This window comes from Elgaria multicarinata, chromosome 2 (assembly GCF_023053635.1).
Source record: "Elgaria multicarinata webbii isolate HBS135686 ecotype San Diego chromosome 2, rElgMul1.1.pri, whole genome shotgun sequence".
Lineage (NCBI taxonomy): Eukaryota > Metazoa > Chordata > Lepidosauria > Squamata > Anguidae > Elgaria > Elgaria multicarinata.
The window spans coordinates 76,981,378-77,005,704 of NC_086172.1; the positions used below are offsets into that span (position 1 = coordinate 76,981,378).

At 46.6% G+C, this 24,327-nt stretch overlaps 1 protein-coding gene across 1 annotated transcript; it reads right to left on the minus strand.

Annotated features, from left to right (window-relative positions):
• Nucleotides 1-4,164: 4,164 nt before the first annotated feature.
• Nucleotides 4,165-21,424, minus strand: CHPF (chondroitin polymerizing factor). Its single transcript, XM_063116805.1, has 4 exons — nt 21,097-21,424; nt 13,013-13,577; nt 11,863-12,045; nt 4,165-6,402 (listed from the first exon to the last, which is right to left on the minus strand). Exons 1-4 carry the CDS (start codon nt 21,399-21,401, stop codon nt 5,137-5,139), a joined length of 2,319 nt encoding a protein of 772 aa, XP_062972875.1. The 5' UTR covers nt 21,402-21,424; the 3' UTR covers nt 4,165-5,136.
• Between the last annotated feature and the right edge of the window lie 2,903 nt (nt 21,425-24,327).

Consider the following 24,327-nt stretch of genomic DNA (forward strand, 5'->3'; position numbering starts at 1 on the left):
ATGCTACGACATATTGCTTAGCTCAAAGTGCTTAACTACCGTGGCTTAGTGTGTTGTCTGAATAGGGCCTGTGTATTCTGGCTTGCTGCCACACGCTGGAGATAGTGGCACCAATTTTGCTGTAACAAAATATGCATTATACTAGAGTGTGAAATTGATAAGAATTGTATTGTATTTTGTAGACAAGATTAGTTCTGTTGTGAGCTAACTATGAGTACTGGGAACTATTTTTAGAAATGGGCAAAGAAAATTGTCACAAGTGTGTTGGTTAATTTTTTGAAGCAAAAAGGTTCTTGGCTTAGAAGAGATACCTTCATTAAGGTGCTTCTGAAATCAATAATAAATGTGGCTACATTGGGAAGCAGTCCTCTTAGGGTTAGATGCTAAATCTAGGTACTAGATTAAGGCTAGGTCTGAAGCTTTGGTTGAGGTCATCAATGTAGAGGTTATAACAAGTAAGTTTGATCTGGTCAGGGAAAAGATCCTGGGAAAGCAAGAAACCTGACAAACATGTTTATGCTAGCTTTGATCATCATGCCCTCCATTTAGGTAAATATGAAATTTTGATATTAACTGTTAGATTGAGAAGAATTTAGGTCTTACTGCAATAACAATATGTGTGGTATTACTTCCATTATACTCTTGGTGATTATAACTTGCGTGCATTTATAGATGTTTGTAATCTGCCTTAACATGATGAAACATATTATTCTCTTAGACACTTTGAGCAATAAATATATATTCCTAAATACCATATTTGTGTTGTCTGGGAGAAACTTCAGAGACCACTACCCATACACGAATTCTTAAAGCCCAAAACATTTGTCCGGGATTTGCAGACCTAGCACTGAGTGGGGTCTGTCCCCAAGCATTCTTGGTCAGGTGAATCTCAGATATACCGATTTGAGTAGGGGAAACAAGCTAGTTGGATGAAATGGGAATAAGTGACTTGCCTCAACCTTAGTAAGTCATGTCAGATACAGGAATTTTTATACAAGTGCAATTATGGGACTTTCCCTGCCCCCCCCCCCGATCAAAAGAGTCCACTGCAGATGTTGAAGGTAAAATATACAAATGCTTTTGTGCCACGCTTCTGCAGTAGGTACCTGGGTGCTGTGCTTTTGTGTATTCTTCAAACACATTTACTCACAAGTGAGCTCCATCTGGAAATCCTGGTCTGCTTTTTCTTTTCTTTTCTTCATTGTGCTCAACATATTCACAAATTATTTGATCTCTTTAACTGTGTACTTCTTCAGCCTTTAGTTAGGCTCTTCTTAGCTGTCCTTACTATTTTCTTTCATGCCAGATATCTATAATGTTACAATTTTGCAGTAACATGTTTGGTTAATTATTTTATCTGATTCCCCCTCCACCAACGAAGTTAATTAAACCTCTCCTGAAGTCAGCCATTTGCCTGGAATCACCATTGGCATTCACTAATGGATGTCTTAAAGTGCCCCAGTTTAGCACCTGGCCCCTTTCTGACACAAAACAGTTTATACAACCATTCGTACACGGTTTGAGTTTGCAGGAGATTTGTATATAATGAAGCACTTGGATGAAGAGGTTTACAGTCCCAGTACAAATTCCGGGATCACGTAAGTGTACCACACAATGATGCTGAATGATAATTTTTCTCAACTCAAGCTCTGCTCAGCCACTGGAAAAGGGGCTTTCACAACTGTAGATGGTCACTGCTCCCACCTGCTTGTTGGCTCTATCTCAGTTCATACACTGATGCTTTGAATAGGAATAGAATATTTATTTCTTGGAGCAAGGGGTGGGGAAGCTATTTGATTGTGTGAACCTGCTCTTTAATTTCAGAGTTCTCAAACCACTGATTACTTCCAAGCATAAAATAAAGCTTGGATTCGCACAGCTGCCAACCATTGAAAACGGGGCTGAAAGGGCACCAGGCAGCCCAAGCTTTTACACCAAGACACTCATTGTTTTGTTGTTTATTCGTTCAGTCACTTCTGACTCTTCGTGACTTCATGGACCAGCCCACGCCAGAGCTTTCTCAGGAAGACACATTAATGTAGAGCTGCATGCGATAAAAACAGACACATACACCCTTCCTGCTTTGGGGAAGTCATACCTGCTGATACAAAGGGGTTGTGATGAAGAAGGCTCAGTGGTAAGGGTTGATTCCCTCCCGGGGATTTTCCTGATGTAGGAAAACACTTGGGTGCACCATCATGTGTGAACATCATGCGTGAATCTATTTTATCATGTGGACTTGCTGGCAATTGTAGCTTCCATCCTAGACTATTTTAAAGGCAGGCCTCAGCCTACATGAACTGTACAGCCGTGAATTCCACGGATGAATTTCCTAAGGAAAAGCTACTTTAGGAGGAGGATTTGGAATGAAAAACAGCAGGGAACGCTTTAGGCACTTGCCACTTCTCTGCTCCCAATCAAGTCCTCCCCCCAGCAGGATTAAAAAATGTGTTTGGAGAAGCAACGTGAAGAGGGGGTGATGGGGAGGAGATGGTTTGTCACACAGCCCTTCCCTTTCTCATAACTTTTGTGCTGCAGATCTTCCACAAAAGCAGGCATGGGCTTTTGGGATACAGATCTGCCCATAACATGAAGCCTTACCCTGAGGGTACCCCACAGAGCAGCTGCCCCCAACTTGTCACCCTCCAGTTGTGAGGGGACTAAAACTCCCATCATCTCCAGCATGGCCAGTGGCTGCCTTAGACCATGGCCTAAAATACTTGGAAACAAATCAGGGTTCAATGGGAGAAGCTCAGGGGCTCCCAAGCAGCCCAACTGGTGCTGTTCCATGAAGGAATACGTTTGAAAAAGCACATGTCTTCTTAATGTTTAAAAGAAATATTGGATGACAAAGCAGACAAAACAAAGTTAAACTTCTGAGTTAAGAGCCTCTTTTTTACTTAGCCGATTCCAGACATACACACCCCTTCTCTTCCCTGCCTACACTCCAATAAATAAATATTGCCACTAAATAAGGTGAACAGTATGTGTGGGAGAAAGTTTATTACAGACCTTCCAAAATGTTATCAGAAAGTCAAACAAATCTTGCCTGTCAATGAAAGCTGCCCCAGCCATATCCCAGTCACTTCTACCCTCTTTCTCCAGGGGCGATTCAGATCAGGACTGCAGCACTTGGGGAGGGGGGTTAATCCTTCCCCTTATGCCACCGTCCTGACTTAAGTCGTGTGCACCCCCTTGAAACTGCTGGTTGCCCTGTGGGAGGGTACCAGATTGCCATCCCCTGACACAGAGGTACCTGGGAGATCTCCACTGGTGCCTCCTTAACTCTTACAGCTGGGTGGGTGGGTGTGCCCCATGCAATTGTGGGACTGCGCATTCATGACTCGTGGATTCATCTTAGGCCCTCACACAACCTCATGTATTCCACACACTTCTCTTGTATTCCCTTTCCTTCAGTGCTCCTGCCTTCTTGGACCCCTTTCCCACAGCTCCCCTCTTTTCAAGCTCTCCCCTGGAGCACCCCAACTGTCACCCCTCAAGCACTCCACCCTTTACATTCCCATTGTGGCAAAGTGGTTAAGAGTGTTGGGCTGGGACTTGTGAGATCAGGGTTCTAATCCCTACTCGGCTATGAAGCTCACTGGGTGACTTTGGGCCTGTCACTGACTCTCAAGCTAGTCTACCTCACAGAGTTGTTGTTGTGAGGATAAAATGGAGAGGAGGACTATGTAAGCCACCTTGGGTTCCTTGCAGGAAGAAAAAAGGCAGTCTATAAATATAATAAATCAAACACAACTAAGTCCTTTGTAAGGATTCCCCTACACCCCACCTTCCAATTCCATTATACACAGTTGTACTGACTATGAAGATTCTATGACTGGCCTTTCCCCTTCTAGGAGGCAAAACATTTGCAAGCATTCTATAAAACCAGAGTAGCATTGCCAAGGCTTAGATAGGATGGATAGACAGCAGCACGTTTTAGCTTGTTTCGGATAACGTATTCCACCCGTAAAGACGTCAAAACGAAGATGCTGCTTTTTCGGTCCTCTTCCAAGGCTATAGCTGCTGTTCTTTAGTCTTCGGGGACCACACTGGTTTCCCATTAAGTTCCAATATATAAATACCTTCCATCTGTTCCACAATCTCTGCGTACCATATGTAGAGCCTAGCACAGAAAAATCATAACCAAACTCTTTTCTGCTTCACTCCAGTTTATTAAATGCAAAACAAGTTTTAGTCACCAACCCCGTGTTAAATATAAACCCACTGGAGAGTCACGTTCCATCTGCTCCCCCCATTCTGGGCCCGCTTCCTGGTCCCAGCACCAGGCTGACCAACACAACCCACCCTGCTGAAGAGTTCTGGGCAACTGCACACAGCTACAAGACAGGCAAAGTCCACCTATCTCCAGCCCAGCAGGTGGCAAAGGAGATGGCAGGCCGCACCAGAAATAGGGGTCATCCCCACCGTGCCAGAGCCAGCCTGGCAGCAGGGGCAGCTTGACTCTCCTACTGAAAGCTCTTGCCAGGTCTGCGTCACCCTCTTACCCCCTACCAATCCTAATCGGAGGCTAAAGCAGCCCGAGTCGTGGTGTCCTTGGGGAGCGTCGCAGGAAGAACAAAAACAAAAGGGATCCCTCTGCCCTCCCTCCCACACCCATCTGGAGTGTTTGTTAAGTTAAACACTGCAGCCATAGGGCAGACCGGTGCTCCTGATAGGCCAGGGTTGAGTCCTCTGCCTTCTGCCCCAGAATCCAGCAGCCCGGCCTCCTCTACTTCAACAGCCCCCCGCCCCCCTTTCCTGTTGCTTATGCAGAAGGCCCTTTCCCCAGGAGCCCTGGTACCCACAAGGCGGGAGCTGCAGCACTGAGCCGTCTGAGGCAGGGAGTCCCAGGGTCCTGCATGCCCTCCCTTGAGGCTTGTCGCTGCGTATCCCGCTTGCCCAGGGGGAGGGCCTGGGTCTGAGCCAGGAAAACAGAGCAATAGAAACATGGGGTGGGAACCAAGGCCTCCCAGCTCCCATCCTCATCTACTGTCCACAAGGTGACCTGGAAGGCCAGCCAGAACAGCACTCATGGCCCAGAGCCTGAGCAGCCCTTTGCAGCTCTCCTCTGCCGCTCCAGGCTGTGAAGGCCGGGCAGGGGGAGCGGCCGGCCAGCCGGCCCTGGCCCAGTCCTCATGTACTGTTGCCCTGCTCCTGCTCAAAAAGCACCATGGCCAGCTGGGCCCTGGAGCCCAAGCCCTCCAGGCTGCTCTGCACGCAGCGGTGGTACTGCTCCTCGCTCAGCCGGGGGTTGCAGCTGTGGGGCCGGTGGCGCTGCAGAAGGGCCGGCTCCACCGCCCGGAAGACGTGCAAATTTGAGTACTTGACGAAAAGGTCATAGATGTCCATGGTCTCCAGGATGTCCTCGTTGTCCTGGGCGTCGGCCGCCATGCGGGTGCGGGCCGCCATGTAGTCAGCGTTGTAGAAGCAAGCTTCGCTGAAGGCGTCGCGGTCAAAGTGGCCAGCGTCCCGCACCAGGTCCAAGCTGGAAAGGGACGAGGGCTGGTTGTGGAAGGCAATCGTGGGGTTGTAGCCCTGGAAGTGGATAGGGAAGAAGACCTGCCAACTGTTGATGGTGTTCATGCGGCACCGGTTGAGGAACTCAGTGGTGACCTCAGTGCTCACGCCAGCCACGAAGAAGAGGGTGTCCACGGGGTGCTTCTTGGAGATGATGTCCATCACTTTGATCTGGGAGGGCGCATCCGTCTTGACACTAATCCAGGGGATCTTTACCTGTGTGTAGCGCCGCTCGTACTCCGTGATGCGGGCCTTCACTGCCCCAAAGACATCATTCTGAGCCACCTGCTGTGCCTCAAAAGGGTCGTAGATGAAGAGGAAGGTCAGCACGGCATTCTCAGCATTCTCAAAGGCTGCCGTGGCATAGACCTCGAGGAAGCGTGCGGCGTAGTCGCGCTCTGAGGCCGTCAGCGGTAAGATGACGTTTACTCGGCTCGCCTCCGTCACGTAGGGCATGGGGATGATCTCCACTTCGCTGAGAGGGCGTAGCAGATGCACCCGTTTGGCCAGGGAGCGGCTGTGCCCCTTCTGGGTCACCACCTCAAGCTGCAGATCCAGTGTGTACTCCATGCCTCGGGTAGGGTCAAAGCGGCGGTAGCCATTCAGCAGCTGCTGCTTGCGGACATGCAGCACCGGCTGGTATCGGTGGTTCAGCTCTTCCACCGCTGCAGCGACCACGTCTGCTACGTCCACGGCATCTGCGCCTCGGAGCTCACACTTGGGGGCACCATCCACGCAGGCAAAAGCGGCCTCTTCGGTAAAGTAATCCCAACGAAGCACCTCAAAGCGGGTCTTTGGCTGGAAAGGGGGAGCAATGCCAATGGGCCATGTGGCACTCAGGTCGCCATCTGCAGAGAGGCTGCTGGTGTTCTGGATCTCCAGCTGCAAGGGCAGAGTGCAGAAGAGAGTCAACAGAGGCTGAAGAAAACTGTTTTTCCCAGAAGCCAAAACCCCCAAATGAACCTAGCAAACACATGTTCACAACTTATACTCCCCTATGGTTAAGAGCAGTTCATATTCTTAGTGTTTCGGGTGCTAACATCTCTCTCCTTCTCCCACTCTCTCTCTCTCTCACACACACACCTACATTTCAGGCAAATCTGTATTCTGAGGTTCAGGCTCGCCTTCTATGCAGAGTCCACCCACTATCAGTTATACTTATAATATATTTATTTATGGTGTAGTTTTATTGTTGTACAATGGCTGAATGTATTTAGAAGTATTTTATAAAAATATCTTAAAATATAATAATCGTTTATAAAACAGTTTTTGAAAATTAAGCATTACGCAATCCTGACGTGTTTGCCCTCATCACAACATTGCCGTGGGAGAGGCCACTGTTACAAAAGTGGGGAAAGAAGAAAGAGATAGTGGTTTGCCCCAAGGCCACACTCCGACTCTGATCTCTGAGATCCAAGGACACGCTTAAGCTCTCTCTCATACTCACACACACACCAACCACAGCCAAGTCAGTCATGTCGCTTCACGTCACTTTCGACAAGAGTGCATGAACGCTTCGATACGTTAAGTGCAGGCCTCCCTCCAGTATTCCCCAAATAGACCTTACATGCTTGATCACCACTAAACTCCATGCACCAGCCACCTGAAAGCTGTCTACTCTGGAGAACATGGGAAGCTTTGTCCAGCAGAAGATATACCACCCAAGAAGCCACACTAGTGCAAGCCAAAAGTCTCCCCATAAACTGCACAGGAAGAACACAATACCTGTCTATGGTGGCACACCTGAACTTCTCCCCAACCCAAACCACAGCGCATTATTCCTGCAGAAAACAGGAGGATCAGAGAACAGCAGTGTGAGTATGGAGTTCTACCAACCTGCCACCAGATGTCAGTGCGGTCCCACAGCATGAGCCTGGCTCTAGGGCTTGTACACGTGCACTCCTTTGCCCCATGAAGTAAAACATGACAAGGGCAAAAGAGGGGACAGGTCATTCAAAGGAGTCCTGATTTAAACCTATGTCCTTCTATACATCTCTGAATGCAAGTCCATACACAAGAAGATTTGCACAGGTCCTTGGACACAAATGGATCACTGCCCTTGCAGGCTAGAAGCAGGCAATTCTAGAGAGGGCCTGTCATACAAACGTATGAAGCTTCCTTACACCAAGTCAAATAATCTCAAACAGTATTGTCAACACTGACTGGCAGCAGCTTTCCAGCGTTTCAAACAAGGGTCTTTCCCAGCCCTATCTGCTGAGGATTGAATTTCAGACCTAAAGCCTGTGCACGGCTACTGAGCTATGGCGCTTCCCGGCACGGCAACAAATGGGGTTCAATAAGACTTGCATATGCTGCTGTTCAATACTTAGCATGTCCCCAGGCCTCACAACTCCCAACATGTTTAGCTCCAAGTCACAACCATGTTATTCCGAATGGCCATGCTGTCACTGGGCAAGCATGCAAAATTCAACATTCTGATACCTCACTTTTCATTTGTTTGCTAAGGCAAGTTTCTAGCCCATATGACAAAGCTGAGAACATTCACACATCTTCCCTTCCTTCCCTCCCCCAGTGTTGACTTAACAAATATTGTTCATGTAAGCAGAATCAGTTAAGAATTTGATATTTCCTGGCTGAGTCACAACTCCCTGCTTATTTTGCATAAGTTGTTCTGGACATAGAAACTGGGGTTCAATACCACACTGGGAAGAACTGCAAGGCAAGGAAGGATTTGAGGCCAGCCCCACATTGCAGCTTACCCTATGTGACTTTACAATGACCAAAGAAAGGGCTGGAACTATGATGCAAAAAAATATCATAATATCCAAAGCCATGCCTCATTGTAGGCAGCAGCTAGCAGGGAACTTGTCATTCTCTTCTTCAGGCAGCTCCAGACATGAACATTAATGGGCCTGTGTTTTCTCCAAACCCCATCAAGAACTTCCTGCTCCAGGTTCTTGGGCTATCTGCTGCAATTATTAAAACCCAAATGCTAATTTATGGGCCTGTTCAGACAACACACTAAGCCATGGTTAGGTCGCTCACCCTTTTGCAGCAAATGTTTAGTGAGCATTTTCAAACTGTGGTTATGTAGCCACCATGGTTAGGAATGGTTCACATGACACTCTAAAACTTTGTTGAGATAATACACTAAGCCACTGTGGTTAAGCATTTTGTGCTAAACATTATGGCTTAGCGTGTCATATGAACCATTCCTAACCATGTTGGCTACATAAACATGGTTTAAACATGCTCACTAACCATTTGCTGCAAAATGGTTAGCAGCCTAACCACGGCTTAGCATGTTGTCTCAACAGCCCCTAAGTCATGATTCACATGACATGCTAAGCCATAATGTTTAGTTCAAAGTGCTTAACCACTATGGTTTAGCGTGTCATCTGAACAGGGTCTGTGTGTTGAATTCTAATAACCAACCCTCTCAAGAACATATAATACACGTTAAGTAACTGTCTAGCAGGTAATCAAGTGTTTCCTGATTACATTGGGTACATTATGCAGGCAGAGAAATTAGCCCACATGAGTCAGGAATCATCCAGTCTTCATGTGGTCCTAGCCCAAGTGACCCATCCTAAACTCCCTCTTTAAAAATGAAATAGGAGACACTTAGGATATGCTTCTGAGTGTTTTGCCTGATTGCCAAGCTTGATTCTGAGTCAGTGGAAACGTTCAGCCACCTGCTAGAGCAGCCTTCCCAGCCTGGTGCTCTACAGATGTTTCGGACTACAACTCCCATTAGCCCCATCCAATATGTCCAATGGTCAGGGATTTATTTATTTATTTATTTATTTATTTATTAAATTTATATACCGCCCCATAGCCGAAGCTCTCTGGGCGGTTTACAAAAGTTTTTAAAATGTGAACATTAAAAAGTATACAAAATTTAAAATTCAAAAATATAAAAACAACAGTATAAAACAGCTGGGATGGTGGGAGTCTGAAAGTCACTCAGTTGGGAAAGGCTGTGTTAGAGAATAAGCAAGATTTGCTTCTTTGATTTCTGAGTGAGTGAGTGAACCCAAGGCCATGCTGCCTTTCGCTGACGTGCTGAAGCCTGCTTTTTATAGTGGGTTATCTTTTATTTTTGCCACGTTCACTTAAAATACTTTTAAAGTCTATTTTGACTGTGTTCATACCTATAGTTAACAGTGTCTCAATAAATAATTCTGACTTAATTTTTGGCTCTTGCTTTGCAATCCTGGCCTTTGGCTCTGCCTTTAAAGCCTGACTAAGGTGCTTGCTTGTGAGGCCTTCTGGGATGCATTTAGATTGATGGCCTAGACATAGTATGTCATCTATTCAGGCTGGTTGCAGTATTTCCCCAAGTATTGCCTTCAAGGCATTTGATCCAGGACTCCCATTTCTCCCCACTGCATTTATCGGGTAGCAGGCAAATCTAAGTCTAAGGTAAAAGGAAAGCAGCAATTCCCCTTTTCTTTAGGTCCCAATCTGGAATAATCAAGACCAGAGTTGGCATAGCTTTTAATAGAGATAGGTGGATTTTGCAATTGCAACTTTTACATCCCTTAAAAAAGGTGTGTGTGTGTTTTACTTCCTATGGAAAAGGTTCCGTCATCCATATAGTGGCCAAATTAATATACTGCTATTATTGAAGAAAACACTGTCCTTAACACAGAGCAGACGGCAAAGGATTAAATATAGTTAACCTAGTCAAATTATAATTACCCTGATTAATCTCACTGTGATGTTTATCTGTACTCAGACACCACCTGCTGTTCAAAGATCCCATCTTCCGTTGGTGGGCAACTGAGCAGCACACTGTGCATTTCCTCCCTCTCCAGGAGGCCCTTCCAGGGCTCCCCACCCACAAAGCTGTGTGTGCTCCCAACCCCTCCCATTTAAAAAGCACCTGAATGCTTTAATTTTTTTTGTTCTCCAAGATCCACTTTCGGGGGAAATTGACTCTTAGATCCCAAGATAATACACTTTTGTTTTCTTTCCTCCTATTTCTGCCTTTAAAAAGAAGTTACTTTTAAATGAATTTTCATTTTTTATTACACACATACTACTGCATATTATTTTTATGTGAAACACCCCAAGTGCCAACTAGCAGGGGGACCATATAAATAAATCACTTAAAAACTTATTATAACCCAAGGCAGTAGACTCAAATATTAATTTACAGCAGTAGAAAAAAAAGGAAAATCAATGTAATTTAATATCACTCCTGAACAACCGTAAGTATTTTAGCTCTGTATTTTACTGTTTTTCTGGCAAGTTTTCATATGTCTTAATATTCTGCTGGTCTTCATTACATAAATCAAAACGCCAATAATACAGTCTATGAACATAACAGTAACACCACCCAGGCCTCCACATACTGCATACGGAACTGCAGACTACTACCCAAGGTCCACCATGATAGCCAGCGCTGTGCCCAGCAATGAGATTAGCAGACAGACTACTGTCTGGACTCATCTGGCACTTTACCAAAAGCAAATCTTCACTTCGGGATTCTTTATTTGCTGAACAAGTATGCAGGCGTGCAGCCTAACTTCCAAATCTGGGAGTCCGCTTAAGAATTTCAAATAAATACTGAAACAACATATAGGCCCCATTCAGAAGACACCTTAAACCACAGCTTTAACCACAGTGGTTAAGCCAGAAAGCCAGTCTGTTTTCAGAAGACACCTTAAACCACGGCTTTAACCATGGTGACTAAGGCAAAAAGCCTTATTCAGGGCCATTATAATTATGCTCTGTGATCTCATTAATTATTTGGAAAGAAAAGGACAGACACTGTCAACCTTGGGCAAGAAATGCAATCTGTACCCTAGAACAAGGTGGGAAATCTTTTTTTCTGTTGAAAGCCACATCCCCGTGGGAACAAGAAAAAAACAAAGAAAGCCATACTGGTCCATGAGTTAAAATGGATTGTTCCTAATAAAATGATTGCCTAACTGTGGATTTTGGCATTTTAACCTGGATTTTGGATTCCCTTGAAATCTGTCCAAGGCTGCAAGCCAGCAGCAGGCAAGGCCAGAGTCAGGAATGAGAGGAGCAATCTCTCTCTCTCTCTCTCTTTCTGACACCCCCTTCTCTCTCTCATGCAGTGGGGCTGCTAGGGGAGGGACAGATGGTTCTTGGCAGAGGTCTGAACGGATCACTTGCAGAAGGCTTTTGAAATCTGATCAAGGGCCACAGGCAGTCCATCGCTGTCCTAGAAGTTATCAAAGGAGGCACAGGTTCTATGACTTTGCATGGTCTAACATGACTGACTTTCTGGTAAATGAATTTGGCACCAGAATGGGATATGTCAGAAGAGTCAAGCAAGTCCCTCCCCATTCAACTGATAACGATCCTAGAATCCTAAACACTCCTGATGTGGTACGCCCATCTTACCTGTAGCTGCTGGATCTCTTGGTACGTGTGCTCCAGCTCAACACGGGCAAAGTGTCTGTGAAGCCGGTACATCTGGACAGGGTCCAGCACTGGATGAACGGTGAATGCAGCATTGAATCGTGGATCACTCTCTCGCTCTGGATCACTGTTTTTTCCAAGCTCAAAGTACTGGTAATGTAGGCCCTTGTGGGGAGGGGAAAAAAGAGAGAGAGAGAGAGAGAGAGAGATTGCTTCACTCAATTTTCACCCTACCAAAAACGTCTGGGTTGGGCCAGCATTAGTAAAAAAAAAAAAAAAAGGTTAGGAAAACAACAAAAAAAGTGTCTCTTATTTTAAAAAGATACCAAGTTTAAAAGCTATTCACATTTCTGAAACCAGCCAGTAGACATTATAAAATAGGGGTGGGGAACGTCCAACTCATAAGCCAAATTTTGGCCTGCCAGCCAAGCCCATGGGGCTGCCAGTGAAGCCCCTCCACTCCCGAAATCCCCACCCCCACAGAAGGGAGAAGAGGCAGAACTCGCTTTGCACTTCTGTCGCCTATCCTTACATGGAAAGGCAGAGGAGTTGTGAAGCTGATGTCTCACTGGGCTTCATTCTGCCCAGGCTTTCTCCCGCGAAGGAAAGCCAAGCAGAGCAAAGCTGGCTCCCCAACTGAAGTGCTGGCTGGAGAGACCCAATGACATCAGGAGGACACCCCCTGATCTCATGGACACACCCACCACCCCTTGATATCATCTGGCCTGTGTGGTTGCTACAGGGAGCAATCTGACCCCTGGCCCCCAAAAAGGTTCCCTGACCCTTTTATAAAAGGGAAGACCATCATCTCTATCATTCAGAATGGTGTGAAGGAATGGAGCACTTGGTGCCCAGCTGGGCTCTGAAAAAGCTACCAATACTTGTGGTAAGAACTTGAAGAGGAGAGACTCACTGATTGCATTTTAGGGCTGCTCCACATGTTTCATGTAGGGGGAGGATGTCACACCACATATAACCACAGCAAAATAGAACCTTGTACAGTTTGGATATGTACACAGGTGGACTCTCTTTCTCCTAGCATGTGTCCCTGAAGAAAAGTTGTCCCGTGTGAAACAGCCCCCAGAGGTTCAGGGCAAGGGATGGTGGTACCCGCTGTGGAACAAACCCTCACCTCATGCTCTGCCACACAGTCTACACCCGTGTAGTCAATGATGCAGCGTCCCAGCCACTCATCAGGACGGGCACTCAGGATGTCGTTCCGGCAGCTTTCCAAGTGAGGCTGCAAGCGCAGGAGCAGGGCCCGGGACAGCAGGTAGCCAAAGCCGCCATAGCAGTAGCGTCCTTGAGTGTCCCCACCAATGAACTCCTCAGGCCGGCCCATGTAGAGCAGAGTGTCGATGCTGAGATGAGAGGCCAAGCGGTTCACCCGATGGGCCTCCGTGTAGGTGTCATCCTGAACCAAGTACACCCAGTCGAAGTCGGCCACGTAATGGTCCAGCACGTACTTGATGGTCTGGTACATGTTCCAGATGGGCCTCTCGTCGCCATGTGTCACCACCATCATGCCATGCGGTACCTTGCGCCCCCGTGTGCCTGTGAAGTAGACCAGACGCTCCAGCCGGTGGCCCAGCGTGCGGTTCACTGCCACTGCCAGGGAGTGCAACGTGTTCTTTGAGGTCAGCACACCCACAAAGAGACGCTGCCGCATGCCCAGCTCCGTGCTAATGTATCGGGTTCTTCAGGAATGGGGAGGGCAGGCAGAAAGAGAGAAAACAGGAGAGCTAAGCAGAGGTAGAAGAATCCCTTCTTCCCCACATCCCTCCCTACCAAGAAAGGATCATCCCTGCCCAGTATTTCTGAGCAAGTCCCCAAACTCCCTCTGGAGTATTTGAGGAATTGGCACTGCCTAGAAGGGGCTTTGCACTGGCAACCAAGTTCAGACTCCTTAATAGTCTCAATGGTTCCCTAAAATCCACCACCCTCACCCCCACTAGCACATGCCTGTCATGGTATAAGTTGGAATTGCTTCTGTGTGGTGCATTCCCATGCAGCATGCATGTCTGAGAACACAAAAGACACCTGGCTGGGGCAAATCACATGAGTCTTCACCCAGGCAAGACGGAAATGACAATTAGATGGGAAGGACCCATGAGGTTCCAACATTTATACACACACCACAGCCACATGGGAGTGTGCCACAGGGAAGCAGCTCCTTGCTGATGCGCACGTATGTGTGTGTGTGTGTGTGTGTGGGCATGAGAGAGAAAATAGGGCCTTGATCCTTAGTCACAATGAAGTTTTGAGTGTGTTATTGCATTGTTCACATTCACCCTTTATTAGTTTTACTTTTCCAACCCCTCTCTCTGTTTCCTCTCCCCATCCTCAAACTTAGTTTGCAACTACACCCTGCAGACTAGGAGAATCTGTCTTCTTTGCTTGTGCTTACCCCTGGAAAGCACCAAATATATTTTGTGTTAAACAATAATAGCTTTCATGTACCGCAAGTATACTACAGATACTCTGGCATGTTGGGCATTTTCCAAAGCTCAAATCTTATTCCTTCCAGTGAGCACTGCATTATAAGTGTACAAGAAAGAAAGAAAAATACATTGCCACATTTGTAATGATGTTTTAGAATACTGTGCCAAGACCTTATTAAAACGCTGTGCTCTCTCTGAAAGAGATATGTGCATCCGACAAGAGCCATCAAGCGTTGAGTAAGAAAAAAACAAACACACAAAAGACTTTCCTAGCTCCTTCTGCTTTCTAAGATATGCTGGTTTAAAATGAGTTGCCAACTAAACATGATTGCCCCATCGCGTTGGAGGCACCACATTGAAAATTCTTTGGACGAGGGTACACCTGGGCAGGGCCATCACCAAAGGGGTCAGAGACTGAGGTGCAGCAGCGGTTGAACCCACCAACGTCCAAGCATGAGCAGGAATAACCTGGAGGCTGTTTTAGTAACTAGCATCCAATCAGGTGCAAGTTGGGCTAACTCATGCCAACGGTTAGAATGGTGGGGGGGGAGGAGGGTATCACCTCTCTAGCCCTCATCAACATCTGGGCAAGCAAGGCAACAGCCAAAAAGGTGCTCATTGCCTAATTACTGGTGAAAGGAATCCAGAATTTCACATGCATACTAGTGCAAGTAGATCTCACCACTGGATCCACATTTATTTATTGTATTTCTATACCGCCCAATAGCCTAACCTCTTTGTACATTATAAGGACAGACACCAGAGAGCAACATCCCCATCTCCAAAGCCCTCTGTCTGCTTTTCTCCTCATCTGGGAGAGCTCCCACTCCACCTTGAGTTTCACTAGTTTTCCAGATCATTTCTTTCCACCAAGGAAATCTGAATCTGTTTTCAATCCCCAAAAGCAAGTTCTCACAAAGGCTGGGAGAACCACCCACAATGTTGACACTTTCCCCCCATTTATCTTATTTACAACATTTATATACTGCTCCAGAACAAGAATATAATGCCTGAGTGCAGTTTCTATAATAGACAGTATGACTTTGCAGAGGGTCTTTGTACACATTTTAAAAGGGTCGCCATGACAAGCATTTTAGATATGTTTCTACCTGCGCCCAATCTCCAGGTCAGCTAAACAAATCAACCCAGTGAAACAAATGAGTGAAATGCCAGAGGACAGCCATGGCCATGGCTGAGCAGATCCCACTTGGCCAGAGATTGAACCAGTCTGCTTTCCAAGCCTGACATGAAGCCATCTGTAGCCTCCATTGCTACATGGCTCCCTAAGGAGCTAATCATAATCCCCGGCTGAGTAGGAAGAGAAAGCAGCCATAGTACAAGGCTCATGAGAGGAGGAGGAGCAGCAGCAGGGGGTTTGCCAAGACTAGATTTCCTCTGCCTAGGGATTTGGGGTTTCCATCGACTGCTGCATGTGCAAGTCCTGAAAAGATATATCTCAAGAGGGTGGAAAGACATAGACAACTCCCATTGAGACAAGGACTCTTCATAGCAAGAGGGTGGGGTGGATGGGGGCTGCACAAGGCAAATTGGAGGAGGGGGATTTATCTGGTCCTCTGTAACATTACAGTGGGAGTTGGGAGGCAAGTGGCTTGTCTCATACAATTAGCTGCAGGTTTTAATTATTCAAATGTGGCAGGAAACCATTCCTACCCACCCACCCCCATCCTCACTCACACAGTGGGCTCATTCAGCCCCTCCACTTCCTGCCCATCCCTCCCTCCCTCCTGGGGACAACACAGCTCATTCAGTCCCTCATCCCTGGGGCCCCCAATCTCTACCGTTGATCTCTCAGCCAGTTTGCGGATTTTGAGTTTAGGGCACACAGGAGAAGGCAAAGGGGTTTTTGAGCATCCTAGTGATGGGGACCACAAAGAGACGATTCAATAGGGTGTATAGCCCACACTTCATGATTGGGGAGAGGCTGGGGGGCAGAGATTATCAGCGAAAGAGTTCAGACCACCACCAGCACTTCCCTACTGGGAAGGTGAGAAATAAAGAGGCCAGCACACTCTGCAGAGACAGACAGGCAGGCAGGGAAGGAAGGGAGAGAGAAAGAGACATAGCAAACAAACACAATCTGGCACAGAGAAAGAAGATGTTAAGAATAAGAGGTTGGCATAGTTAAGCCTTGTTAAGAAGCAGGACAATTCCCTAGAAAAAAGAGGAAAAGCTTAAGAAACGTAATGAGGGACTAGCCAGAAATAAAGTCAAGTTCCCAGTCAACATCTGGAATCACAAAGCCTTCTGGGCTCCCAGTAGCCAACTGCTAGTAACCAGCTCTCGCTCAAACACACACAGGGTTGGAATTATCATCTGTCAGAATAACTGACACTTTGGACTAAAAAGCAATGAACTGGGCAACTACCAAAAGGAATGAATGATTATAGGAGTACTAAGTCTCCTGGCTCCTTCTCTCTAGAGCACTTTCACACAAACATCTCATTCCCACCCCTGAGGAGGGCACACTCATGCTAGGATGTGTCTCTCTTTCACTGTCAAAAGCTCACTATCCTTATGCCAGCATTTGGGGTCAACACTATTCCCAAAGAGAAGAGATTTTCCTGCCCATGTAGAAATATCTACACAGCTCTGATTAACAGGACTGGGCCCATATGCTGGTTCATAGGGATCCTTACAAAACTACTGCAGGCTGTCCAAACAGCTGGCTTTTTAAAGAATAGGTATATGGGCGGAAAATACATCTCTCTTTTTTAGGAGTACTTTCTGCACTACGGCATCCAGCTATGAGCATGGAAAGCTGCGGTGAGGATGTTCCAGGACATGGCTGACCAAAAAGAATGACCTCTATCTCCCAAAGAGCAAACTCAGATAAGATAAGAGGACAAACTCTTTGATAGGAAAAGTAAGCTAGAGCAGTGGAACCCAGAAATAAGATAAGGAGCGATAAGTCCAAATATACCACCTAAAGGAAAAAAATACTGTTGTAACTTAAAAGAAACACCCCCACCCAAGGCCTGAACAGATTTTCTGAAAATGTTTGCCTCCTTTATTTCAAAGATAGTTACCATGACTGAGGGAATCACTCCACTCCCTGTTCCTTCACACCGTCTACCACCATCATCACATCTCCCTGAACAACAGAGAAATAAGCGCTGGGAAGACGAGAAAAGAGTTGCATGCATGCAATGTCTCCCTTGGACCTGGGCTCCATAGAAGATTGTGCAGCCTCACATGGTGGCCGCATGGCTTACACCTTTCTTTGTTTTGATTTATCATGATGTGTCAGCACTCCAGCGCATGCTCTCTCGTCCCTCCCACCCACTCCCTTACGGCTCAGGATTGACCAACTTGACCAGCTTGTATGTTGTCATGGCTTCTCCCTCCTGGGAGACAGTAAGCACCATGGCATTCTGGCACTCAAGATATTCTGCATGAGACAATAGCTACTCATCCCAGGTCATCAGCTACTTACAAGAGTGAAATGAGCCAGCTTAAAACTGCAGCCAGGATGCATAGAGACTCAGACCACCACCATGCTAGGAAGTCAGCAACCTGGTGACCTCCAGACATTTTGGACTACAGCTCCCAACAGCCTCAGCCAGCATTGGCAATGGTCAGAGATAATGGGAAGTGTAGTCCAAAACTTCTAGAAGGCACCAAGTTGTATACCCCATTTCATTGCTGACCAATACACAGAGCCACTTATTCCCAGCCCTGCAATTTAGACTAAGGTTGGGATGGGAAAATTCCAACGGCCTGCATGCTGCAGTTGCACATTTTAAGGCTAAACTAGTCTTTCACAGGTAGGCAACTCGGTGCCCTCCAGATGTTTTGGATTACAACTGCCATCAGCCCCAGCCAGCATAGCCAATGATCAGGGATGGTTGGAGTGGTAGCTAGAGAAGGGGTGCAAAACCAGAAGCGGTCTTCCCCCAACTACTCAGCAGGCTGTCAGGAAAGGGATTGATCACTCTTGTCAGAAATCTTAAATTCCAAAGGGCCTTTTAAATTTAGCCAACGGCAGCATGAAATCAGGCAGAGGGCTGCAGGTTGCCCACCCCCTGGACAAAGGGAAATCAACGCAGGGACCAGCAGAACTGTCATGTAGCTTGCAGGTCTTTGGTGAATAAGCCTACCAAACAACTGAAAAATCTTCTATTAACAAACCCTAACGTTCAATTCACACAATTACATTTTGGAGCTTACTTAAACACCACCCTTTTTTTCATTCTGGAGTGAACAGAAGTATAATTCTGCAAATGTCTGAGTGCTCCACCATCAATCAGGTGGGAGAATCTGAATATGTATTGGCCATGTGTGTTCTCCCCACCCGCCCCCCACATACACACAGAGATGCAGATGCATGGGCAAAGGGAGCCACAGGGCTTTTCAGACTTGGGACAGTCCTGTGTATGTTACTGAAATTATCCCAAGGTATAGATCCGTATATGCAAGCTGGGGGAACAACCCACTCAAAAAGTCATAGACGTTAGACAAGAACATGTGCAAATCCATCATTTATGCACAGCAGAACAATAAATCGGGATCAGAAAGTATGGCAGAGTACAAAGATGGCCCCGCCATGCCTGCATCCTGGTTGGGGTTGGCAAAAGAGGTCACAGACTAGAAACTTATCTAAACAACCAGCCGAAGCGTGCCTCAAATGCATTTCAGCCTTTGTGGGATATTCCTAGGAACAATGTGTAGTCCAGACGTAATGGATGGAAGTTAGCAGTGCTATAGGAAACGGGGTCATATTTGTTTGTTTTTTAAGCCAATAGGAGACATGAGTTGAAAGCTAGAAAAAGAGAACCTGCAGAGCTTTAAAAACTATTTTTTTAAACTTCCACAAATTGCAAGGCATTGTTGGGAGAAGGCCAAGTGGAGTAGTCTTGCTGGTGTACATAATTCCCACCCCATCCCGCCCCAGAATGATGAGCACTCCTGTTCTGTACTGTTACAGTAGGGAAGTGTAAATCCCCATTTACCCATTTTTAAAAAATCCACACATTAATTTCTGCAACAGAAATGGCAGCTACTGGGAGAAAATGCATTGTGAAATATTGTCTTTTGAGAACTGGAAAAAAAATTATAGCCCACCTTTCTTCCATGTAATTCAGGGCAACGGACATAGAGATGCATGATCCCTGCAATAGAAGGGCTTCCCTGAAGGAAAATGTCTGTTTCACCCCAATAAATTATACACGTATCTTGTGTAATGGTTAGGAGACCAAACTGTGAAACAGGAAGTTCCTCGTTTGAATCTCCCTTCAACAGGTGGCCTTATTAGGCAAGCCTCTCTCTCATCCTCAATCCCCTTACCCCTTCTGCAATATGGAGATTAATAACACCAATTTACCTTACAGGGTTGCTGTAAGGATTACAACTAGACAATGCATCTGAAATAGTTCTGTGACTCAGCCCTCACTCATCCAGCTTGCACTGGAAGAGCCACCAACATCCTGCTCAGTTCACCATAGCCATCGCCACTCCTCCCCACTCTAAGCCCACCTCCTCCTTTCAAAGGAAACTATTTGCACAGAAGGACTTCCTGAATAGCAAGAACAGAGCCCCAAGCTTTCCTGTGGGAGATCATAAGAGGAGGGCAGCAGTCTCAGTATGAAAGAGATAAAGCAATAGGAAGGGGGCTCACAAAGATTCACAGTGCTCTGTGCCCACTATCTGGGAACAGCTCTACCAAAAACATGTGTCCCAACCCTTCTGTATCATGGCCCACCAGAGCTTCTTCACCCAAGGCGAGTGCTGCCAAAAAGAAAGGTCTAAACCCGACCCTGGCCCTCAGAGCCCCAAAGATTCTCTTTGTTATCTTCAACTGCAAGCACCGCAGGAAATAGCCCATGAATCTCCAGCCAGGGAATCAGAGACTGAGATACACACAACTGTGTGCCATTGTACTTATCACAGGCCACCTCTTCATATAGCGCAGTTAAATGGAAGAATTCGCTATCAGAAAATGTAGTGATGGCCACCAACTTGGACAGTTTTAAAAGGGGATTAAAGATATTCTTGGAGGACAGAGCTAGCAATGGCTACTAGTCATGAAGATGATATTTTATCTCTAGTTTCAGAGGAGGCAGTATGTCTCTGTATACCAATTGCTGGGGAACATGAGCAGGATGATACTGTTGGACTTATGTCCTGCTTGTGGCCTTCCCACAGGATGGCCACTGTGTGAATAGAATGCCAGACTGGATAGTCTGATCCAGCACAGCTCTTCTTGCATATTATGGATATGCTTATTTTCTCTAGTCAGACAGGTGATAGATGTGGAACTTGGAAGGCACAGATTCACATTCCACCTATACTAGGGAGGGATTCACTGTGTGGCCTTGAGCAAATCACCATCTTTCAGCCTATGTTCCCTAGTCACCTACCTCACAGGGCTATAGTGAGAGATTGTACATGGCACTGATGTAGTCCCGCAGTCTGCTCTCACATAAAGGGAACACTGATGTTCAAATATTTACTCACATAAAGGGAACACTGATGTTCAAATATTTACATCTGTACACCAACAACTATATGGACTCAGAAATGAGCCGCATGATGTGGTACATCCAGTCACTGAACATCAGAAGCATAATGAAAGCAGGTAAAGATTGTTCCTATATCTCTGAGCACCTAAAGCCCACAAGATGAAGGAACATGAACAACAGTGAGGACACAAAGAAGCAATTGACATTACTTTTAGGAAACAGTTCATATATCCTATACTTCTGTCGATACATACCCTTCCTCCCCACCCAGTCCAGTTTCCTTTCCCCATAGATACCTGATTGTTTTCTTGGCAGCCTTGCCTGGGTTTGGAGGCTTGTAGGGCAGGACACGGGGTTCCCAGCTCTGTTCCGGCTCTGTGCCCAGCCCCCCAGGTACAGAATTGGGCTTCCGGGCGGCATTACCTTGCCCTGCTTGGTGCTGCTGTTGCTCCCGGTCCCCATCTCTTAAGCTGCCCTGGCTGAGCCCACAGGGCTCCTCCACCCAGGTTACACTGAGCAAGCTGAGCGTGAAACCGAGGGATACCCCAACCACCACAGGCCCCACAGGGCGCAAGAGCGACAGAACCAAAGAGAAGCGCATGGTGCAAAGGTGCGCTTGTGAGGGAGGGGTGAACTGGGGCGCAAAGGGGGACCCAGAGGTAAAGGGACCCAAGGGGGGTCAGTGTGTAAGTGCGGGGGGAGAAGAACCACTGGAGTGGGGTCAATAGGGTGCCTCTCAAGGCGTGGGGAGAAGGGGAAACCCGCGGGGGATGCTAGGGCGGGGAAAGAGGAATCAGGTACCCTGGCCAGGACGGTCACCAAGGGGTCTCTTCAAGGGTCATGGGGGCCGGAGGATGTCTTGGACGAGGCGGGGGGGAAGAAGGCAGCAAACCTGGTACCAGCTTCGGCTCCTGAAAAGGGGGAGGGGCAGCTGCTGCTGCTGCCGCTGCCAAGCAACGTAGGAGGGCGGGCCCGGCCCAATTCTGGAACCCCTGCGCGAGCGGAAGAGCCTATTGGTCTAGCCGTTCCATCCTGACCCGGGAGGAGGCGTGGGGGGGGGGGTCTCAGTGCTGCTTCTGTGCTCGCGGAAGGACGGGGGGGGAGGGGGAGCGGGGAAACGTCACTCCCGCTTGTCCGAGGAGAGCCGCCGCCAGCGCCGTCCGACGTGTCACCCCCGTCTAGCCCCGCCCCCTCCACACCCGTCACTGGGCCCGCTACGCCCCCTAGCCAATCCCTGGCCCGAGATGCGCGCTCGTCAGAGCCCGCCTTAGATTTCTGGGAACCATTGAAATTATATGGCTGGCAGGATTTAGGGGCGCAAATTGCCCAGGTGGTTCAAAACGTCAATTAACCTGTCACCAACACGATAACGCTGGATTTGTACATGGAGCAGAATGAGTAGTAGAACCGACCGTGCTATTTCGGAAGAGAATGATCTAGAAACAGCACGTTAAAAGCAAAAAACAAACAACCAAGCACCCTGCAGGTAGAAAACTAGCAAAGCAGGGTGATGTCTGGGTCAGAATCTTTTTCTTTGCTGTGCTGATTTTACACTTACAGGTAGGTTTTGATTTTTTAAATATAGGGAAAGGTTCAAATATGCGCCCTTTTGCAGTCTAAAATGTTTTTTTTTCTCCTATTCTACCGTCTCAGGACTTTACCGCCTCATTCTGCTGCATGATCCGACCTTATACGTCAAACGTGTTAGGAAAGTTATTTGACACAATAAATCAACGTCATTAAAAACTTGCGCAAAAGAAAACTTCCAAGGGAAGAAAGACCACAGCTTCCAGGCATCGGGGAGCCTTTTTCATTAGCATAAATCTGGTCTGCTGAATTTTACTCTTTTGTAACTAATTCTTCACTTGAAAGGCCACAATGAATACATTTGCAAGAGACTAGAGTATGTGAATATGTAAAATGATTGTATTGGGCCAATTTAGGATCAAGCATTTGAATGTTTGAAACTTTTTATGAAGTAAAATCAGTTTTGTGAAACTAGAATGCTTGCATACTTCTTTACCCAACCCAAGTTGGTCCAATAAAACATGCAATTTATTAGCCTTTAGGTTCAAAATGACAACTATTTCCCCTACACATGGATATTAGCAGTGGCAGCTCGAGGGGGGGAAAACAAGGAGCTTGCCACCCCAGTTTCTGTACTCCTGTTATAATTGCTTGCATTCTGGGACAACCAAGAAGGCAGCAGCAGTGGGGGTGAGGGTTTGATCCAGTTCCAGGGCTGCTTTCCCCACTGCTGCCAACTTGTTTAAATGAAGTATGTTTTGAAAGGTTCTCCTTTTCTTTAAGTTACTGATATCTTATTTCATTCCCTTAAGACAGTCTGCTGACAATCCAGTATTCCATTTATATTATTGCTCTCCCTTATAAAAACACCTCCTAATATTGTTTATCAGGAAAATGCTCAACACACTATTCAAATCTTCTGCACTGAGGAACATTTTATTTACCCCACTTTTGCCTTTTTGTGAATTGAATCTGGTTGGTAGAATATTTCTGTGCTAGTTGCAAAAAGCTTTTGAGTGGTTTTAATGTTCAGCACACTGTCTTCCTATATATATAGGGTTTTTGCATGTTGCTTTTTGGTATCAGCCTGTTTTGCCCAGTGTATAATAGTTCTGCTAAAGTTTTACTGTTTAACCTTTGCCTATCTGGCCAGCTCAGTCTGAATAGGAGCAGGGTGGGGTGGGGGCAGGCAGCTTCAAGAATATCACTATCATCTTCTTCATCCTGGTATAATCTTATTGCTATTTTTTTTAGTGTTGCGTGGTGGTTGCTGATCTCCTTTGTTCATTTCTGGGCAGATAGGGAATCATTTTCCTGCAGTGTTGCGGCATTTCCCTCAGCATAAATACTTTAGTTTTAACAAAACCCACTCCCATCAGAGCCCAGTAGATTCATGTGTGAAATGGGTTTCCTGGTCTCCCATCTCCCTTTAATTTAAATGTTGGAGAAGTGGGCTTGTCTATAAATGTCTTTCTCTGTGTTGTGACATACCCTGGATAAATTGTGTTTTTCTAAGACACTTAAAAAAGCATGTTCTCTATTGGTTCTGGGAACATACTATGCTGCAGTTATGTAACCCAAACACTCTCACTCTCTCTCACAGTAATTGACTCTTATTTGCCTGCTGCCTCAGTTTGCCTGTGGGTGAAATGGACTTTTTCCTTTCTCACCTCCCCTTGCTTCAATAAGTGGGCTCTGCTACAAACTGCTTTCTCTGTGTTATTCTGGAGAGGTTTCTGGGAGGTAGGTGACCCCCTTGGCTCTGCCTCCAGTGAACCCACTTTCTGCCCCACCAGTTAGGGTTAGGTAACTAAGGTTTGGGGTGGGGGCACTCATAACTGCATCACACCTAAAACCCCTGATGCCTAAACTTATTCTTGGCAGTTCTCCAAACTATACTCCAGCACCAGCAGCCAGCCAGCTAGAAGAACACCCTTGAAATAATTAATTTACGTATTCCATGGATCTCTTCCTTTTTTTTCTCATTAAAAAAGCCAGGA

What these genes read in the sequence shown, in the direction of transcription:
- CHPF (XM_063116805.1), bottom strand. Translation starts at nt 21,401, where the DNA reads ATGCGCTTCTCTTTGGTTCTGTCGCTCTTGCGCCCTGTGGGGCCTGTG. An exon ending in ACTGTGTGGCAGAGCATGAG is followed by an intron (nt 12,046 to 13,012) that starts GTGAGGGTTTGT and finishes CCTCCCCACAAG; the next exon opens with GGCCTACATTACCAGTACTT. An exon ending in AAGAGATCCAGCAGCTACAG is followed by an intron (nt 6,403 to 11,862) that starts GTAAGATGGGCG and finishes CTGCCCTTGCAG; the next exon opens with CTGGAGATCCAGAACACCAG.